The 18986-nt window shown below is 42.9% G+C and overlaps 2 protein-coding genes across 5 annotated transcripts in view; one reads left to right on the top strand and one right to left on the bottom strand.

Annotated features, from left to right (window-relative positions):
- Nucleotides 1–1332: 1332 nt before the first annotated feature.
- LOC105947577 (zinc finger MYM-type protein 1-like) lies at nt 1333–2017 on the bottom strand. Its single transcript, XM_012965111.3, has one exon. It carries the CDS (start codon nt 1947–1949, stop codon nt 1467–1469), a length of 483 nt encoding a protein of 160 aa, XP_012820565.1. The 5' UTR covers nt 1950–2017; the 3' UTR covers nt 1333–1466.
- Nucleotides 2018–8363: 6346 nt separating this feature from the next.
- Nucleotides 8364–18986, top strand: part of limd1 (LIM domains containing 1) — a 32967-nt gene continuing 22344 nt past the window's right edge. The window contains 1 exon segment of one of the 4 annotated variants that reach the window (NM_001016606.2): nt 8364–8373. The gene's annotated coding sequence lies outside the window, so the exon portion shown is untranslated. 4 annotated transcript variants of the gene reach the window in all.

Genomic DNA, 18986 nt, shown 5'->3' with positions numbered 1-18986 from the left:
AACTGTTCTTAAAGTGCAAGGAGAGCGAAATCATTCCCTGACTGACTGGCACACTAGGAGGAATTTGCAGTTGGTGAAGCCTCTCCTGCATATCACCAGCCTTGCAGAACTGGGAATCTCTCTCTGCTAACCAGATCTGTGTATGCTCTTCCCTATTAGTCTATGACTTTTCTTCATAAAGCAATGCTGATTATTACTTATGCCCTTTTCCAGAGCATAATCTTGAATGTGATCTCTTAACAAATTTACAAATAACTTGCCCACCACAGATGTTGAACAGTACTGCCAGGACAGTTTCCCATAGACCAGGGCTGTCCAACTGGCAACCTTTGGGCTGCTCCTCTCTGTGTGGCCCCCCACCTGTCTGGCTGCTGTGACTGCTTACCTTTATGTAAGATTGAAATGAGGTCTGTACTGAGATTAAGTTTCAAGTTTATTGTCATATACAAATAACAATGAAGCATCATTACTGTAATGAAATGTTTTTGACCCATGTTCCTCCCAACTTTACATAGACAAAAAAAAAATACAAATATTAAATATAATAAAAGTGTGCAATAAAGGTACAAGTATTTACAATAAAAAAAATGCAATGAAATATTTTAAATTGTGCAGTGAGGATTTAAAGTGGCTTTGCTTAAAGTGACACTGCGAAGAGTCCAGTAGTTATGGGGAATGTGTGTTGGTTTGTGCAGAATGTCAGCAGTTCAGAAGCCTGATGGCTTGTGGGTAGAAACTGTCTCTGTACCTGCTGGTGCGGGTCTGGATGCTCCTGTACCGCCTGCCTGATGGTAGGAGCGTGAAAAGTCTGTGGCTGGCAGGGCCGGGCCAAGGTATTTTGGCACCCTAGGCAAGGGCTTCAATCAGCGCCCCGCCCCCCCATTACAATTTCACACCTTACCATTATATGGTTTCAAATTTTTTTTTTAACTCTTTTTTTTTCCAGCATTTTAGATAATTTAATTGGTAGCAATACAATGAATGGTTTCATTTTTTTTAATAAAGAAAACTTACAACACATTTATGAAAGAAACTTTTAATTTATATAAATATGTAATGTTAACAAACAAAAATAAGGTACACTAAAAAATGTCAGAAAAACCAATAATTCTATCCTGTTAAACAATTTTTCAAATAAATAAATGTAAATAAATAACAATAAACAAGTGCAAATAAAGGGTTTAGTTAACATCAATGCTGGAATGTCTACAAAATTTAACTTTTAAGACAACACCTATAAAAAGAGTGCAATATAACATATTAAGCTAGCTCAAAATAGGCATGCTGGAAGTGAAAGCTGCAGATATTTCAGCAAATCCTTCTGTCACTATTTATACACTGAATTGTGCAAATATGAAAAATGGTCATGTCGCTGTGGCAAAAACACAAAGACATTTAACCTACAGTTGTAAACACATTCAACATTCAAGTAAAAAAGGTAATAAGTACAGTAGAACATAAAGAACTTAAAGTGCAATTTTTCTTGCTTTCATGGCAGCAAAATGATCTATAACATCATCGAAGTCTATTTTCCTTGCCATCTCATGCTCAATTGAAAGGATGCTGAGGTTTGAAAGCCTCTCTTGTCCCATAGATGAACGTAAATAATTTTTAATAAGTTTCAGCTTACTAAAACTTCTTTCGCATGATGCTACAGTTACAGGCAAAGTCAGGAATATGCGAAATGCAGTATCGATGTTTGGATAACAATCTGCAAGTGAATAGTCCTGTATCATCTGACACAGGTCTAAAGGTGTTGCAGACTTTGCATCTGGCAATATAGCTTCCACTTGATGTCTAAAGCTCTCAATCTCTGAGCACAATTCAGAAGCATCCAAATCCTTGTTGTATTTTAAAGCAAGATCAGATGCAGCTTTCTGTAATTGTGACAACTCAAATGTCACAAGGGCAGGGCAAGAAAGAAACTCAAAATCCACTGAGGTGTCCATTAGTGTTTTTGATTTTTGTTTTGATAATTTATATAAATAAGCTGCTATGTAGCCATGGGGGCAGCCATTCAAAGGAGAACAGGCACAGGCACATAGCAGATAAAACACTTTTGTATTCTACAGAACTTATCTGTTATCTGCTATGTAACCTGTGCCTTTTCTCCTTTTTTCCAGCTTGAATGGCTGTCCCGTGGCTACACAGCAGCTTATTATATAAATTATAGTAGTGTTACTGTAGCAAACACACCAGTTTTACCAGTGCAGGGCAACAGTGCATTATATTTTTATTACTTTAAAGCTCTTTCATTTTTTGGTGTTACTGTTCCTTTAAAGTGGTCCCTAGCACCCATATAGCTGCTGGAAATGTTTGGAGAGCTGCTAAATAAAAATCTACATAATTGAAAAAATCACAAAGAAAATCAAGACCAACTGCAAATTGTCACTATCTACATCACAGAATGGTAGACACAACACAGAGCAGGACAGGCATAAAAATGTTACCCAGAGCCACGAGGCATCATCAACATTATAAAGGCACAAACATCATATTGATAAGCAACAAAACAGTGAGATCTGAAGCCCAGCCCTAGGACAAATAGTCAATGTTACACGAATGGCCTGATGATTTACAGTTAAGGCACACTAAATTCTTATTAACAGCCCATTTAGTGAAAAAATATTTAGCTCCATACATTAAAAACATCAAAAAGCTTCTTATTAAATCTTGGCAAATTTTTTATAATAAATCACACAAAACAGTCACAGGCAGCACATCAGCCCAAACTTAAAACCAAATAATCAGAGCACACATGAAACACCACCCCACCCCTAGTCACAACATGCATAACCCTTATCAGTGCTAAAACAAAAGCCCCTACCCCCTAGTCACAGCACACATAAACCTAATCAGTTCCAGCACAGCAGCAACCACCCCCAGTCACAGCATAGTCACATGTATTGCCCCACCCGAAGCCCAGCCACGGCCCAAGTAGATAGAACTAAAAAATGGGTAGCTGCCATTATCATGCCACATAAAAAAAGCCCCCAATTGCCCCCATGTACCAGTACCAACACCCCTCATATTGCCCCCATCTGTACTGTGCCAGCAGCCAAGCCACCCCTCATATTGCCCCCCATTTGTACTGTGCCAGCAGCCAAGCCCCCTCATATTGCGCCCCCAGGCCCCAGCATCTGTACCTGTGCCAGCAGCCAAGCCCCCCCTCATATTGCCCTCCATCTGTATTGTGCCAGCAGCCAAGCCCCCCTCATATTGCCCCCATCTGTACTGTGCCAGCAGCCAAGCCCCCCTCATATTGCCCCCATCTGTACTGTGCCAGCAGCCAAGCCCCCCTCATATTGCCCCCATCTGTACTGTGCCAGCAGCCAAGCCCCCCTCATATTGCCCCCATCTGTACTGTGCCAGCAGCCAAGCCCCCCTCATATTGCCCCCATCTGTACTGTGCCAGCAGCCAAGCCCCCCTCATATTGCCCCCATCTGTACTGTGCCAGCAGCCAAGCCCCCCTCATATTGCCCCCATCTGTACTGTGCCAGCAGCCAAGCCCCCCTCATATTGCCCCCATCTGTACTGTGCCAGCAGCCAAGCCCCCCTCATATTGCCCCCATCTGTACTGTGCCAGCAGCCAAGCCCCCCTCATATTGCCCCCATCTGTACTGTGCCAGCAGCCAAGCCCCCCTCATATTGCCCCCATCTGTACTGTGCCAGCAGCCAAGCCCCCCTCATATTGCCCCCATCTGTACTGTGCCAGCAGCCAAGCCCCCCTCATATTGCCCCCATCTGTACTGTGCCAGCAGCCAAGCCCCCCTCATATTGCCCCCCATCTGTACTGTGCCAGCAGCCAAGCCCCCCTCATATTGCCCCCATCTGTACTGTGCCAGCAGCCAAGCCCCCCTCATATTGCCCCCCATCTGTACTGTGCCAGCAGCCAAGCCCCCCTCATATTCCCCATCTGTACTGTGCCAGCAGCCAAGCCCCCCTCATATTCCCCCCCATCTGTACTGTGCCAGCAGCAAAGGCCCCCTCATATTGCCCCCCCCAGGCCCCAGCATCTGTACCTGTGTCAGCAGCCAAGCCCCCCATCTGTACTGTGCCAGCAGCCAAGCCCCCCTCATATTCCCCCCCATCTGTACTGTGCCAGCAGCCAAGCCCCCCTCATATTCCCCCCCATCTGTACTGTGCCAGCAGCAAAGGCCCCCTCATATTGCCCCCCCCCAGGCCCCAGCATCTGTACCTGTGTCAGCAGCCAAGCCCCCCATCTGTACTGTGCCAGCAGCCAAGCCCCCCATCTGTACTGTGCCAGCAGCCAAGCCCCCCATCTGTACTGTGCCAGCAGCCAAGCCCCCCTCATATTGCCCCCATCTGTACTGTGCCAGCAGCCAAGCCCCCCTCATATTGCCCCCATCTGTACTGTGCCAGCAGCCAAGCCCCCCTCGTATTCCCCCCCATCTGTACTGTGCCAGCAGCAAAGGCCCCCTCATATTGCCCCCCCCCAGGCCCCAGCATCTGTACCTGTGTCAGCAGCCAAGCCCCCCATCTGTACTGTGCCAGCAGCCAAGCCCCCCTTATATTGCGCCCCCAGCAAGGCCCCAGCATCTGTACCTGTACCAGCAATGCCTCGAAATCCCAGTCCCAGTCAGCCAAGGCCAGCGCCCAGCAGTCCTGCTCACACCACAACCGACGGCCGCCGCACCCAAGCACCTTCTGTGCCTTCTGGCGCCTTGTGTTTCAATGACACGCATGCGTAGGGGGGGGCGTGCCCAATACGCATGCGTGTCATACAGGCGCACGGAGATAAGCGCCGCCAGTATAGGGAAGGGAGGGAAGGAAGGGCGCTCGGTTCCTGGCTGGGAGGGACCTTAAAGAAAAGATAATTATGCCAGAGGGGGGTTTGGGCGGCGGGTTAATAATGGCCAACTAGGTGGTAATAAATACTGTTACAAAAAAAAAAAAAAAAAATTTTTTTTTTCCCCCCTTTAAAATGCGCCCCCAAGTGATTTCGCCCTAGGCAGGCGCCTACTCTGCCTACCCCTAGTTCCGGCCCTGGTGGCTGGGGTGGCTGGGGTCAGAGAGGATCCACTGCATCTTCCTCCTACAGCGCTGTCTGTACAGGTCCTGCATGGCCGGCAGTTCAGTCCTGGTGATGCGCTGTGCTGATCTCACCAACCTCTGCAGAGCTTTGCGGTCCAAAGAATTACAGCTGCCAAACCAGGTGGTGATACAGCCGGACAGAATACTCTCAATGGTGCATCGATAGAAGTTTGTGAGTATTCTGGAGTCCATGCCGAACCTCCTTAGTCGCCGCAGAAAGAAAAGCCGCTGTCTTGTAGCTTTTGTGATCATACCAACGTGGTGAGACCAACTCAGATCCTCACTGATATTGATGCCAAGGAATCTGAAGCAGCTGACTCTCTCCACCTCTGATCCCTCAATGTGAATGGGGGTATGGCCTCCTCCCTGCAGTCTCCTGTAATCCACAATGAGCTCCTTAGTTTTGCTGACGTTGAGCAGCAGGTTGTTGTCCCGGCACCATGATGTCAGGGCTCTCACCTCTGCCCTGTATGCCGACTCATCTCCATTAGAAATGCAGCCGATGATGGTGTGGTGTTGTCTGCAAATTATATGATAGTATTGGAGCTGTGTGTTGCTGTACAGTCGTGGGTGAACACAGCAGGGGGCTGAGCACAAATCCCTGGGGGGCACCCGTGCTAAGTGCCAGTGTGGATGAGGTGATGTTGCCGATCCGAACCACCTGAGGTCTGTTTGTCAGGAAGTCCAGGATCCAGCTGCACAGGGAGGAACCGATGTTCAGGTCATGGAGTTTCATGACAAGTCTGGATGGTACGATGGTGTTGAAAGCAGAGCTGTAGTCAATGAACAGCATCCGCACGTATGTGTTTCTCTGGTCCAGGTGGGAGAGGGCAGTGTGAAATGCAATTGCTATGGCATCGTCTGTAGATCTATTTGACCTGTAGGCAAACTGGAGTGGATCAAGTGAAGCAGGGAGTAAAGATGTGATGTGAGCCTGGACTATACGCTCAAAGCACTTCATGGCAATGGAGGTGAGTGCTACTGGGCGATAGTTATTTAGGCAGCTCACATTCATTTTCTTAGAGACAGGGATGATGGTGGTCCTCTTAAAACATGTTGGGACAGCAGACTGGAGCAGGGAAAGGTTAAAAATGTCTGTGAAGACATCTGCTAGCTCGTGGGTGCAAGCTTTGAAAACACGACCTGGGATGTTATCTGATCCAGGAGCTTTCCGTGTGTTTACTTTTCTGAAGTGTTTACACACGTCTGCCTGAGATATCTGAAGAGGGCGACCGTCCTCTTCCAACAAAAGCTCCTGAGATAGGGCAGGCATAGTATGGCACAAAAAGCAGGGTAGGGCAGGCAGAGTATGGCACACACAAACAGTACTCTACCTGCCCTGTGATGCCTGTGTGTGCCATACTCTGCCTTACTTATGCTGCATGTGTGTGCCATACCCTGCCTGTCCTATGCTGCCTATGTGCCTTATTGTGTCGGGCCTATGCTGCATGTGGGAGGTGAACTTGGCAGGGGTTTGGAAAATAATCATTATATGGTCCATAAGGTGTGTAATTATATGCTGGGGGTTGCTGTGCTATACACAGGGGAGGAGGAGGCATTTGGATTTAACCTACTCGGCCCCCTCCTTTAGGAACTGACTTTGGCTTTTGGCTAACTGAGCATGCTCAGTTCTTCTCAACTCAGGTTACCCAACACTCCCTCCAGTCTAGCAGCCAATAAAGAGATGGCACTGCTGGTTTTCATAGAAACTCTACCTGTTCAGTCTGCTGGAGAAACATGTCATTTCTTCTAACCTTCTGTCCTGACCTGCTGGGTTGGTGCTCTTAGGAGAAAACTGCACCAGCCCGGGATAGCTGCAAATGAGCAGCAGTGATTGTACAGTGATTGTATCTTTATCTCTCCTTTAACCATTACAGGGCACAATCCATGCTGTGCTTTTTATTAATGTAAGTTCTGCCTGTGTAAGCCTGCATTCTTCATTGCATGGACTTCACACGCATGTGCTGTTTACAGATGTACCGTATATACTCGAGTATAAGCCAAGTTTTTCAGCACAAAAAATGTGCTCAAAAAGTAACGCGCTCGCACCCCCCCCCTCGCTCACCTCAAGCCACGGGGGGGGTGCGCGCGTTACACAGCTATTGGTGCTGTGCGCGCACTCGCTCGTCTCCGTCCACGGGGGGGGTTTGCGCGTTACATGTCCAGCGCAGTTACAAGCAATTGGTCCTGTGCTCGCACTTGCTCACCTCCGTCCATGGGGGGGTGCGCGTGTTACATCTCCATCGCACGTGTAACGCCGCTGTGAACCTCTACATCCCCTTAGTCACAATGCACCGGAAATCCCTACTGCCTTCCCACTGACTCACACTGAAGGAGGAAGTGGCGCTGCCTCCCCGCTGTATTTTGCCTTCTGGTACTGGACTGAACGTTATCTGTGGGAGGATGATAACAGCGATCCTTGTGTTTAATAATCATGGCAAGCTAAGGTTCTTGCGCTTCTACCAGCATTTCATGAGTGACTATTGACCGTAACACGTGAAAGAACTGTCACTGTCAAGCTTGTTAAATTCTGATACTAAATGCAATGTACTAATAATCTGTCTTTTTTACTAATCAGCCTTATATTATGACGTTTATAGTTCTGTATATATACAGTATATTGTGAGTCGGTCCCTAAGCTCAGTAACTGAGAGCAGCACAGAGCATGTGCAGTGAATCAGCAGAGAAGAAAATGGGTGTGGTTGTCTTGGGCTGGAATAGTAGCTCAAAACATAATCTACAACATTTCTGCTCTACTTTTTAATTAAGCTTTACTTCTCCTTTAAATATTAAATCTAATAAGATTGTATTGCCTCTAATATGTCTTTTCACTGCAATTATTTTATTATTGCAGAGAAAAGAAATAATTAAACAAAATAGAATTACTTAATTAAAATGAGGTCTATATAGAACTTTCTGGAAACTCAATTTTAAAATATATATTATTTAGCTATTGATTTTGATATTGATTTCTGGTTATAGTTCCACTATACTTTTCATTTTCATCAAGTTTACTTGTACAACGTTCTGCTTGAAACTCTTATTAACTTTGCCATATTTTGGGGTTTATTCCACTTTCCATATTTTGGTTGGTGTTTTTATATTTGACACATTTTAGGATACAATATTGACAATTATTATCAATGATTTTCCATAAATGAAAAAGAAAACTGCCCTGCCTGACTGAAGGGTTAATTTTAAAAACGTGGGCATAAAAGAGAGGGGGAAAAGGGACCACGGTAACCTGATACTTCTGTTAGCTTTAGAACTTATGAATGCCTTTCAGTAGAGAGCAGCAGCTTTAAGGCAAAGACACGGTAAGCTTTGTCGGCAGTGGTTAAATCCGCACTACCATGGGTGACAATTCTCCAGAAAATTTCTTGCCATAGGATAACATAGCGGCAAATAAATCATATTACTCGCAACAATCCAGCTTAATCAGGGGAAGTTGCCTTCACGCCAGTGTGCTGAAACCTAATGTACTGGCAGTGGAATACAGGCAGTAGGAGTTTCAAAATCTACTGCGCATGTCTTTCCTCCAATTGGTTAATTAACTTTATAGGAAGTAACAGGCTCCTCCCCTCCCAGACTGCCAGCTCTGTAGAGATCAGTGTATTGATGCTAGCAACCTATTTCTGTAGCTTTAAGTAATTACATGTTTTGGTAATTAAATGTTATCTTTAATATGGACATATGTATAACTTCCCTCTAATGTGATCCGATACACGTGTAACTGCTGTGATACATGCTGAGAGAGGCAAGGGGGCGAATGTTCAAAACATTGGTAATGGTGAGAGAGTAATGTTTTTTTGCTGGGGGAGGGAGTGAGGGGGAAGCAGGTACAAACAATTTGTGTAACTGAACAGCTTTTCTGCACTATGCTTGGGGAGGGAGTGCCTTCATAGTTATTAAATTGGCGAAACAAACTCATAAATTCCCAGCTCTTTGGCTGTTTGTGAGCATGTAAAAAAGCTGCAATTCATGTTTGTGCAGTGCAGCCAAAACCAACAATGCTTCTGATAGCCAGTAAAAGTAGAATAAGGCAAAGCTAACTTGGTGATGTCATCAACACTCCGACACTCCATGGACCCACACTACATGGAGAAAAAATACTGCACCTTCCAGTAGATTGAGCATATTTAGGTTTATCTTAAACAGTCGGATAAGTCTTTTTTGATATATATATCCACACCAATAGCTTATTATGCCTGGGGGAACATTATTAGCAGTCATCGAAGATGAACCACCGCTTTTAGGAACTCTAGGTTTTTATGGTCAGCTAGAATAGTAATAGGATGATAGGCTACCTTTATAGCAAAAAGTTCCTTGTTGCCAATATCACAATTCCTTTTAGCCTGGCTAAGCTTATAGGTACAAAAGTCACAGCGGTACAGAAGCCTCTAATATCCTTGAACTGCTCCAATTGCTACATTTGACGTATCGGTCTCTACAATAAAGGGTAGCTGATGATCAGTATGAACTAAGATAAGTGCAAAGTAAATAGTGCCTTAACTTTAGAGAAGGCAGATTGGGCTGCACTGGAATATTTAAAAGGTGTTTTCTTATGAGTTAATTGAGTGTTTGTAGTATTGACTAAGGGCAAAGACAGACAAATCGTTAATCGTTAATTTTGCTTTCCTTAATGCTCTAACACTTGTGTCTGGGTTAGGGTTGCCAACTCTTCTGCCCAGGAACTCCGGGCAGGAAGGTGGGGTGTGATGTCATGAGGTGGGCCGTGCCATTATGGAGACGGGGCCAATCTCAGATTGCTTTGTCAGTCTTAGAGAATCCTGCATGGTTTTCCAAATTGTGAAAACCGGGCAGGTAGTTTTGACCCGGACAGCCCTATGAAAAACCAGGCTGTCCGGGTCAAAACCGGTGGAAACACTAGTCTGGCTATTTTGTAAATGTCCCTTTTTTTCTCCCTGAATCAATTATAGGATATTCCTATTGCTGTACCTCAGGCTCTACATGCTTTGAAATTGTAACCGTCAACCAACTTGCACTTACACAGGAAATTGTGGAATTTCCAGATCCCTGTCTGACAGCAGCATAATTGCAGGAACCTGAGAACTGCAAAAATGCTGTTTCAGCTTCCAACATATTGCTTTCCCCAACTGTGTAAAATGCTTTCTTTACAGAACATTCACAGAAAAGTGAATGAAAAGCCTTCTCTTTGTGTTAAGAAAGCTCTCTTAGTTAAGTTATTTAGAAAAATCTCAGGTTTCATATTCATGTATATGACACGTAGGTGCCTATTTATCATGCTGTGTAAAACAATAACAACCCAATCACCAGGCTTCTCTATGTAAAACACAAAGTATTTATCAAATTTATTAGCTGTGCATATACTTTTTTGTGTAACAAGTTTCTGTGTAAAATTTTACGGTAAAAAGCTCCTTGAAGTGCTGTGGAGAAAACAGCAAACTGTTATTTTCTTAGTGTTTTTTACAGCAGAAATTTACTTCCTGCTTTAATTTTTTCCATTCACTTAAAGGAACAGTAACATCAAAAAATTAAAGTGTATTAAAGTAATTAAAATATAATGTGTTGTTGCTCTGCAAAAAACTGGTGTTTTTGCTATAGAAAAGCTACTATATAAATAAGCTGCTGTGTAGCCATGGGGGCAGCCATTCAAGCTGGAAAAAAGGAGAAAAGGCACAGGTTACATAGCAGATAACTAGTAGATAAGCCCCATATAATGGGGGTTTATCTGTTATCTGCTAAGTAACCTGTGCCTTTTCTCCTTTGAATGGCTGCCCCCATGGCTACACAGCAGCTTACTTATATAAACTATAATAGTCTTTTTGAGGCAAACACACCAGTTGTAGAAATGCAGGGCAACAGTACATTATATTGTTATTACTTTTATACACTTTCATTTTTTGGTGTTACTGTTCCTTTAAATGGACTATGCCATAAATAATAGCGTAGATTAAGTGCTTAAGCATAAAATACCGCTTTATAAATTCACCATTTATTTTACACAACTTTTTCACCATTTTTCCAGTGTAAATAATTTTACACGGCAAGATAAATAGGCCACATGATATGTAATTGAATACACATCAAAAGGAAATACTGCATTCATAAGTATATTTGAGACTAGCACAAGATGGCAGTGTTGCATTATAACAATGAATCCGTGCAACTAGCAACAAAGAACATTCATCCTCCCTCTCAGTGGTTTCCACTTGGTTTGCAGTGAAATATTTCTGATTTGTGTATCAGCTGCTGTTACTTCCTGTTTACTTAGCTGTTAAAACTGGCAGCTAGAAAAGGCACCTCCTTCATAGGCGAGGTAATGTGGCCTGTCTCTGAGCTCTGACGTTCGTCCTAAGACACGTGAGTATACTTAAAAGTTTTTGTTACTTTTGTTCTGTGAAATTAAGCTTTAATGCAAAAATGTGCTTAATAATGCCGTGTGTTAAAGTTGTGTTTTGTTCTAAGGTATTAACTATAGATTCTCTTTGTTTCATAAGACAGCGTATTACACTGCACAGTTGCCTACTATGCCAACACATTCAAAACTGGTTGTGTGCAGTAACCAGAACTTAACCACTTCAACTCTGATTTCAAGGATCTTTTTGACCTGAACATAAAATGTATGATGTGTACTTGAAAAGTAAGAGAGCAAAGCTATAGTTTGCTGGCTTATGTTATTATTAAATATGTAAAGACAAAACTGGGTTTAATCTTGTAAAAGTATATAGTAATACAATGGTAGAAAGTATTCCTGTTTTTAAAATAATTGGGGGAACTAACAGTTTCCCATAGACTAAAGAACAAGGAATGTTATATTTAGGGGATTATACTTAGGAGCGTTTCTTTCTGTACTCCCCTGCGGCAGCATTTTCCTCTGTTCCACCGCAGGGGAGCACAGGAATAAATTCATCCTATTCTCCCTTTTGGGGCTGTACTAACACAGGCACATGTAAGTGTTGAATGCAGGTGGAATGCAACATGCTGGAAGGCATGCACAGAGTGGAAAGATTCAGGTAAAGTTTAGATTCAGGTCCTCCAAATGCAACATTTTTCAGTTGTGTGTGGGTTAGTGTTTTGCAGGTTAGGGTTGGTTGCGGGTTTTTTTTGACCCGCATAGGGTCAGGGAGTTTTAATTGATGTGGTTTGGTGACTTTGTAAAAAACAAACAAAAACCCTTGTTTTTAAAAGTATATACACTTGGGTCTTTCTGTAATTTGGATTGCCGTACCTTAAGTGTACTAAAAAAAAAAGTAGAATTGTTTTGTCTCTAATAAGGATTAATGCTATTGTAATTGGGATCAAGTAGCAGCTACCGTTTTATTTACCAGAAAAAATGAAATGAAAAATTTCTGGATAACAGACCCCATAACCAGTCGGCACTCGCGAAAAAGATGCCTGGGTGCAGCCTCATCAGCATAGATACAGAACAAAATTTGATCGCATCACACAGGACTTAAAACAAAAAGCTGTGATTTATTAAGTGAATAACAACAGAACTAACGTTTCGGCCACTCCTGCAGCCTTTCTCAAAGTTGACATAGAAGTAATAAAGCTAAACTTAAATACTCCATGTGGCAGGAAAACACAGATAGTGACGTGCATGTATGACGTGTACTATTCGGTGATGTTCATAAACAAACATAACAATATGAAAAGAAATATCAAAAATGAACTAAAATAGAAGATATAATAAAGAAAAAAGAAAAAGAGCAAATATCGGATACACTGGTCATCTCGATATGTGTATTCGATATTTGCTCTTTTTCTTTTTTCTGCTCTTTGTTTCTGTATTTCATTTTGCTTTTTATCAGTTGGGTGAATTAAGGAATTCTTTGAAGTTATAGCACCCTGTGCATTCAGATGTATTGTCACGACATTATATTCTTACATAAGAATCGCTACCCCTACTTAGTAGGTATGTTAAGTTTGATCGAATATATAAATGTATATTTTGGTAAAGGTAATTTGAGCCATTCTGTAATAGCTTATATAATTTAAACCCACGCCTTATAGAAAGGATCGTGACACACTGAAATTGTCAAAGTGAGTCTTTATTGTTTACACATATTTACTACAATACTCATTTATTATATCTTCTATTTTAGTTTGTTTTTGATATTTCTTTTCACATTGTTATGTTTGTTCATGAACATCACCGAATGGTGCACGTCACTATCTGTGTTTTCCCGCCACATGGAGTATTTAAGTTTAGCTTTATTGCTTCTGTGTCAACTTTGAGAAAGGTAGCAGGAATGGCTGAAATGTCATGTCTGTTGTTATTCACTTAATAAATCACGTTTTTTTGTTTTAAGTCCTGTGTGATGCAATCCAATTTTGTTCTGTATATATATATATAATATAGAAACAGGAGCCACCGGCACTCACGTTTAAGGAAGCTTGTTATGCCTGGGTGCAGTCTTCAAGTGGTAGCGAACAAGGAAAAATTGGAAGCTGCTCACACAGGTCTTATGATGATGATAAGGAGACTTTTATTGCCAATGGAGAACAACATTTTGGCTGTAGCAGCCTTTCTCAATTTGCTGCATTGACTTTTTTAAGTGTTAATACTGTCCGCTAAGACCAGGAGAAATGTGTCTGTTTACCAGGGTTCCTTAGTTTACAAGCTATTGCCAAAATGGGCTAATATACAGTTTGAAATCAGCTGGCCTCTGCTCCCATCTCTGCCTGAACTTAGAGGCACTGTTGGCCTGGGCACAGACACATGGAGTGGATTTTGATGTGAAAATGTGTGCATATGTGTTTTTGTGTGTCAGCGCTGAGATGTACTGCATCAGCCTTGGTGCCATCCGCTGGACTCTGCCCCCTCCTGTTTCTGCCCTGGGAGGCACTACCTTAGCCTGGGTGCAGACACATGGAGTCAACTTTTGTGCATACTCATGTGTTTCTGTGCCAAAATCTGCTCTGCGTGTCAGCACCCCTGGAGCAGTGTCTGGCAGTATCCCAAAGCAAATGCTAAGGCACTCCAAAATACCCTCTGGTAGCACTGACTGGAATGGCATCCCTCTTAGTTTATATAGGTTTGGGACCTCTTAGTATTGGTATGTGGTTTTCTGGATAAGGAGTCTTAACATTATTTGGATCACCATAGTTTAAGTCTACGTACAACTTATTTAAACATTAGAGGAGAAAGAAAGTCAAAATCTATTAAGCACACTATTAAATAGCAGGGCTGTGGAGTCGGAGGCAATTTTGGGTACTGGAGTCGGCAAAAAATGAACCGACTCCGACTCCTACTAAATTTAAATGGGAATAAAAAATAAATAAATAAAGCAAGTTTAAATGTCCCAATTCACAAACAGTCATAATTAATTACTTCTCTGCTACAAGAATAAAGCCCAATGCACGCAGTGCATAAAGGAACACGTTGAGTGACCATGAAGGATGCTTTTCATTGACTGTATGAATGTATAAAATACATTAGCATATTAAAAACAGTGGAGTCGGAAGTATCAGAAACTGAGGAGTCGGAGAATTTATCTACCGACTCCACAGCCCTGTTAAATAGTACTACTATTGCTGTGTAAAAACGCTATATTCCTGGCTTGCCTAATGAAAGATTTACAGAGATACACATACTAGAACTTACATGTTTGTTTTAGTGAACCGCGTCACCATCTTGTACAGCGTATCTGTATGGGCTGAAAAGCACAAGCCAGCTCCCCACTCCTGTCACAAAGATTCTGCAGCTCCCCGCTCCTGCCACAAACCCTCCGCCGCTCGCAGCACCTGCCCCCCGCTTCCCCCACCTGCTTGTCACAGAGTTCGGTGACGCTGCGTCACCATGGCAACCGGTCGCTCCTGCCCTGTGCGCATGCGCCGCCTGCAGTAACAAGTCGCCAAGTCTTGAAGGAGCGATGCAATACATTTTTGATTAAAAAAAAGATTTAGAGCTATTTCTGATGCAAGTTAAGCATTTGATTGTCCTTTAAAAGGGTGGTTCACCTTTCAGTATGTCATAGAATGGCAAATTTTAAGCAACTTTTCAATTGGTATTCATTATTTTTTATAGTTTTTAAATTATTTGCCCTCTTCTTCTGACTCTTTTAAATGTGGTTCACTGACCCCAGCAGCCAAAAACTAATGCTCTGTAAAGCTACAATTTGACTGTTTTTGTTACTTTTTATTACTTTTCTTTCTGTTTATTCCCTCTCCTATAAATATATCAGTCTCTCATTCACACCAATGCCTGATTGGTAATTTGTACCCTAGCAATCAGATTTTGAAATTCCAAACTGGAGAGTTGCTGAACAAAAAGTGAAATAATTACAAAACCACAACTAATAAAAAAATAAAGGCCAATTGCAAATTGTCTCAGAATATTATTCCCTACATCATACTAAAAGTTAACTCAAAGGTGAACAACCACTTTAAAGGCAACACCTGCTTTGGGGACACTGGGACTGGTGAGCAACATGTTGCTCACGAGCTACTAAGTGGTTCCTTAAAGGAACCACCCCTTTAAAGGACATTTAAACCCCACACACAAAAATTGAATCAGAGAACAGTCTCCTTGAAATCTTCCAATACCTGCCACTCTGGTTGTCCAGAGGTTAATAGTAAGGCTGCAACATTTCCTTAAACACTTAGATTTCCTTCTCCTCCTGTAACCCACTCGGCCCCCTCCCTCGGGAATTTGCTTTGATTCACGGCTTGCCAGACATGCTCAGTTGTTCTAAGCTCAGATTACTAAACACGCCCTCCAGTCTAGCAGCCAGTGAAGAGATGGCATTGCTGGTTCCCATAGAAACTCAGCTCTAGCTGTCCGCTTCAGTTTTTTTTTTCCTGAGCTCAGCTTTACCATTCAGTGCTCAAGCAAAGCAGAACTTTTATCAGAGACAGTTCTGCCTGTGTGAGCCCAGGCCCAGATTTGTGGAGAGGCCACAAAGGCCCGGGCCTAGGGCGGCAGAAGTTTAGGGGCGGCATGCCGCCCCGCCGCAAGAACATTTTTTAATTTTGCTCCCATACGGAGCAGTCGGGACCTCTCCCCACTGCTCCGTATGGGAGTTAAAAAGAGCGTTCGCGCATGCGCAATGGGGAGCTGGCGCTTTGCGCATGCGCAGTGGGGGCGCGTTCGCGCATGCGCACCGGGGTGCGCGTTCGCGCATGCGCATGGAGGACTCCCACAGGGGCGGCCTTGGGGCGCACCGGAGAGAAATCCGGCCCTGTGTGAGCCTGTATTCTTGATGAAATGTATGCTGAGTCTTTGTGTGTGTATACTGTTTGTAGATTTAAATCAGGGGGCTCAAACTCAATTTACCTGGGGGCCGCAGGAGGCAAAGTCAGGATGAGGCTGGGCCGCATAAGGGATTTCACAAAAAATTGGCTTTCAAGGGATAATGCAAGGCACTGCGGGCGGGAGCTGCTGATTGCGGAAATGACGTTATGCCATCATAACAGTTATTATGGGAAGACGTTCTGTGTGCACAATTAGCTCCTTAGCAGCTAATTGTGCACACAGAACGCCTTCCCATAATAACTGTTATGATGGCATAACGTCATTTCCGCAATCAGCAGCTCCCGCCCGCAGTGCCTTGCATTATCCCTTGAATCGCAATAAAAATCGCGATCCATTCATTGCTTTTGAGAAGGCGTTGGTGCGGGCCACAAAATATTGTACCGAGGGCCGCAAATGGCCCGCGGGCCGCGAGTTTGAGACCCCTGATTTAAATGTATCTGATTATGTATCAGAGGAAAAATGGCCACCGGGTGAAAGCTACTATTTGCTTTAGGAAAATGTGATGGTGCTAGCAAGTGGAGGGGATATATGCAGTACTAATGGTGCCATTTGGGTGGGGGAGACATGACCAACTGATATACATTGTAGGCAAATGTAGGCTTTACATGTCCTTTAAGGCATGAAAAACCTTTGCTGAAACCTCCTGCAAACACCCTTCTGAGACCTACAGGAAGGTTTAGTTGTCACTGGAGCGATGGTGTATTATTCCATTGCACACTGGGTTTTCTGGGAGTCTCTGTATAGTTAGGGGGTGTTACGGCACATAATACGCTGACAGGGGGCTCTCTGTGCAAAAGCTGAGTTGGCAGGCGAGAAATCCAAATGTGCTATTTTCATTTTGGGTTCAGTACACACCACAGAATTTGGTACATCCAGGAGAGTTTAGGCCCTTCCCCTAAAGTCCTTATTGTGACTTCCTAACCTTCAAAGCCCTCCATTCCTCTGCTCCTCACTACATCTCTTCCCTTGTGTCACCATACGTTCCTGGCCGACTCCTTCGTTCCTTGCAGAGCAATCGCTTGGTTGCGCCCCCCACTACTACTGCTGTTTCTTATTAACCCCCTGTTTGTATTAATGTATTCTACTGTACAGCACTGCGTACATAAGTAGCGCTTTATAAATAAAAATATACATACATACATATTGGGTATCAAACTGTTCAGTAGACCTCTGGTGTTGCTATTTGGGTTGATTTGTATGCAAGAAATTTTGTGATATAAAAGAGGCAAATTGCAACATTTTTAGGCGATTTTCTGAAATGTCATAAAAGCCACTAACTTTAGGAAAGCTTTGCTGATTGGTACTTTGGTGTAGAATGGACTCTTTACCATGCTGGATTTGTCAGAATGTGTGCTTTCCAAATATATATGGTTTTCTGAGTTTTTCTGTATAGTTGGGGGGGCGTTACGACACATAATACATAGTCATTGGACTTATTTTGACAGCTGAAAAAATTCATATGCACTATTTTCATTTGGGTGCCTCTGTACACCACATATCTTTGCATATTGGGCATCAAACTGTTCATTAGACCTCTGGCATTCATATTTAGGGTGATGTGTCATTGTATGTAAGAAATGTTGTAAGATATATGTGGCAAATTGCAACAATTTTAGGCATTTTTCAGAAATGTCATGACAGAAATGATAGCTTGCATGGGGTATGTTCACATTGGGGCCCCTACATGACACATACTTAGGTAAACCAATACATATTGTGTATCAAACTGTTCAGTGGACTCCTGGTGTTCAAATTTAGGGCGTTTTATCTCTGTACCTAATGCTATGTGGGAGATAAGATGCTGCAAAGTGGAAGCTTTGAGGGGATTTTGGGAAATGTCATCAAAATCACCAAATTTAGGAAAGCTTTGCGGCTTGGTACTTTGGAGTAGAAAGATATGGGTAACCATATTAGATTCGGGGGAATGTGTACTTTCCAAAAATATATGGCTTTCTGGGGTGAGCATACTTTTTTGTAGCTTTATCCCACATGAAATTATGTAAATGTGTTGATTTTGCAGAAGCTGAAATGACAGAAATGATAAATCATATGGGGATATGTTCACATTGGGGCCCCTACATGCCACATACTTAGGTAAACCTATACATATTGGATCTCAAACTGTTCAGTGGACCCCTGGCGTTCAAATTTATGGTGTTTTATGTGGTTACTTTATGACCTGTAGGAGATAAGATACTATAGACTGGAAGCTTTAAAGCGATTTTTCAAAAAATTCACAAATTTTGATAAAAACCAATAACTTTAGGAAAGTTTTGCAACTTGGTAGTTTGGAGTAGACAGAGAGGGATAAACCTTCTGTTAGTGGAAGTTTTGGCCTTGAAATCTAAAGTATGCAGCTTTCTGGAGCAGTGTTTTAGAAATTTGGTAGTGTACTGCTGGGAGTTTTTGACCTATACAAGTGAGAATTCTCCATAACACTATGGGGCACATTTACTAATCCACGAATCCGAATGGGAAAAATTTGGATTGGAAAACGAACATTTCATATTTTTTGCGTTTTTTTCGTAACCATTACGACTTGCGCGAATTGTCGCGACTTTTTCAGAGCCGTTACAATTTGCTTGTATATTGTCGCGACTTTTTCGTATTGAGCGCTCGTAAACGGCGGGCAAACCTTTCAGACTTTGCATGATTTTGGAAGCCTCCCATAGGACTCAATGGCACTCT

This window comes from Xenopus tropicalis, chromosome 6 (assembly GCF_000004195.4).
Source record: "Xenopus tropicalis strain Nigerian chromosome 6, UCB_Xtro_10.0, whole genome shotgun sequence".
Taxonomy (NCBI): Eukaryota; Metazoa; Chordata; class Amphibia; order Anura; family Pipidae; genus Xenopus; species Xenopus tropicalis.
This window is presented reverse-complemented; position numbering and strand designations above follow the sequence as displayed.

Coding starts and splice junctions, on each gene's coding strand:
- LOC105947577 (XM_012965111.3), bottom strand. CDS start 1,949: ATGGACACCTCAGTGGATTTTGAGTTTCTTTCTTGCCCTGCCCTTGTG.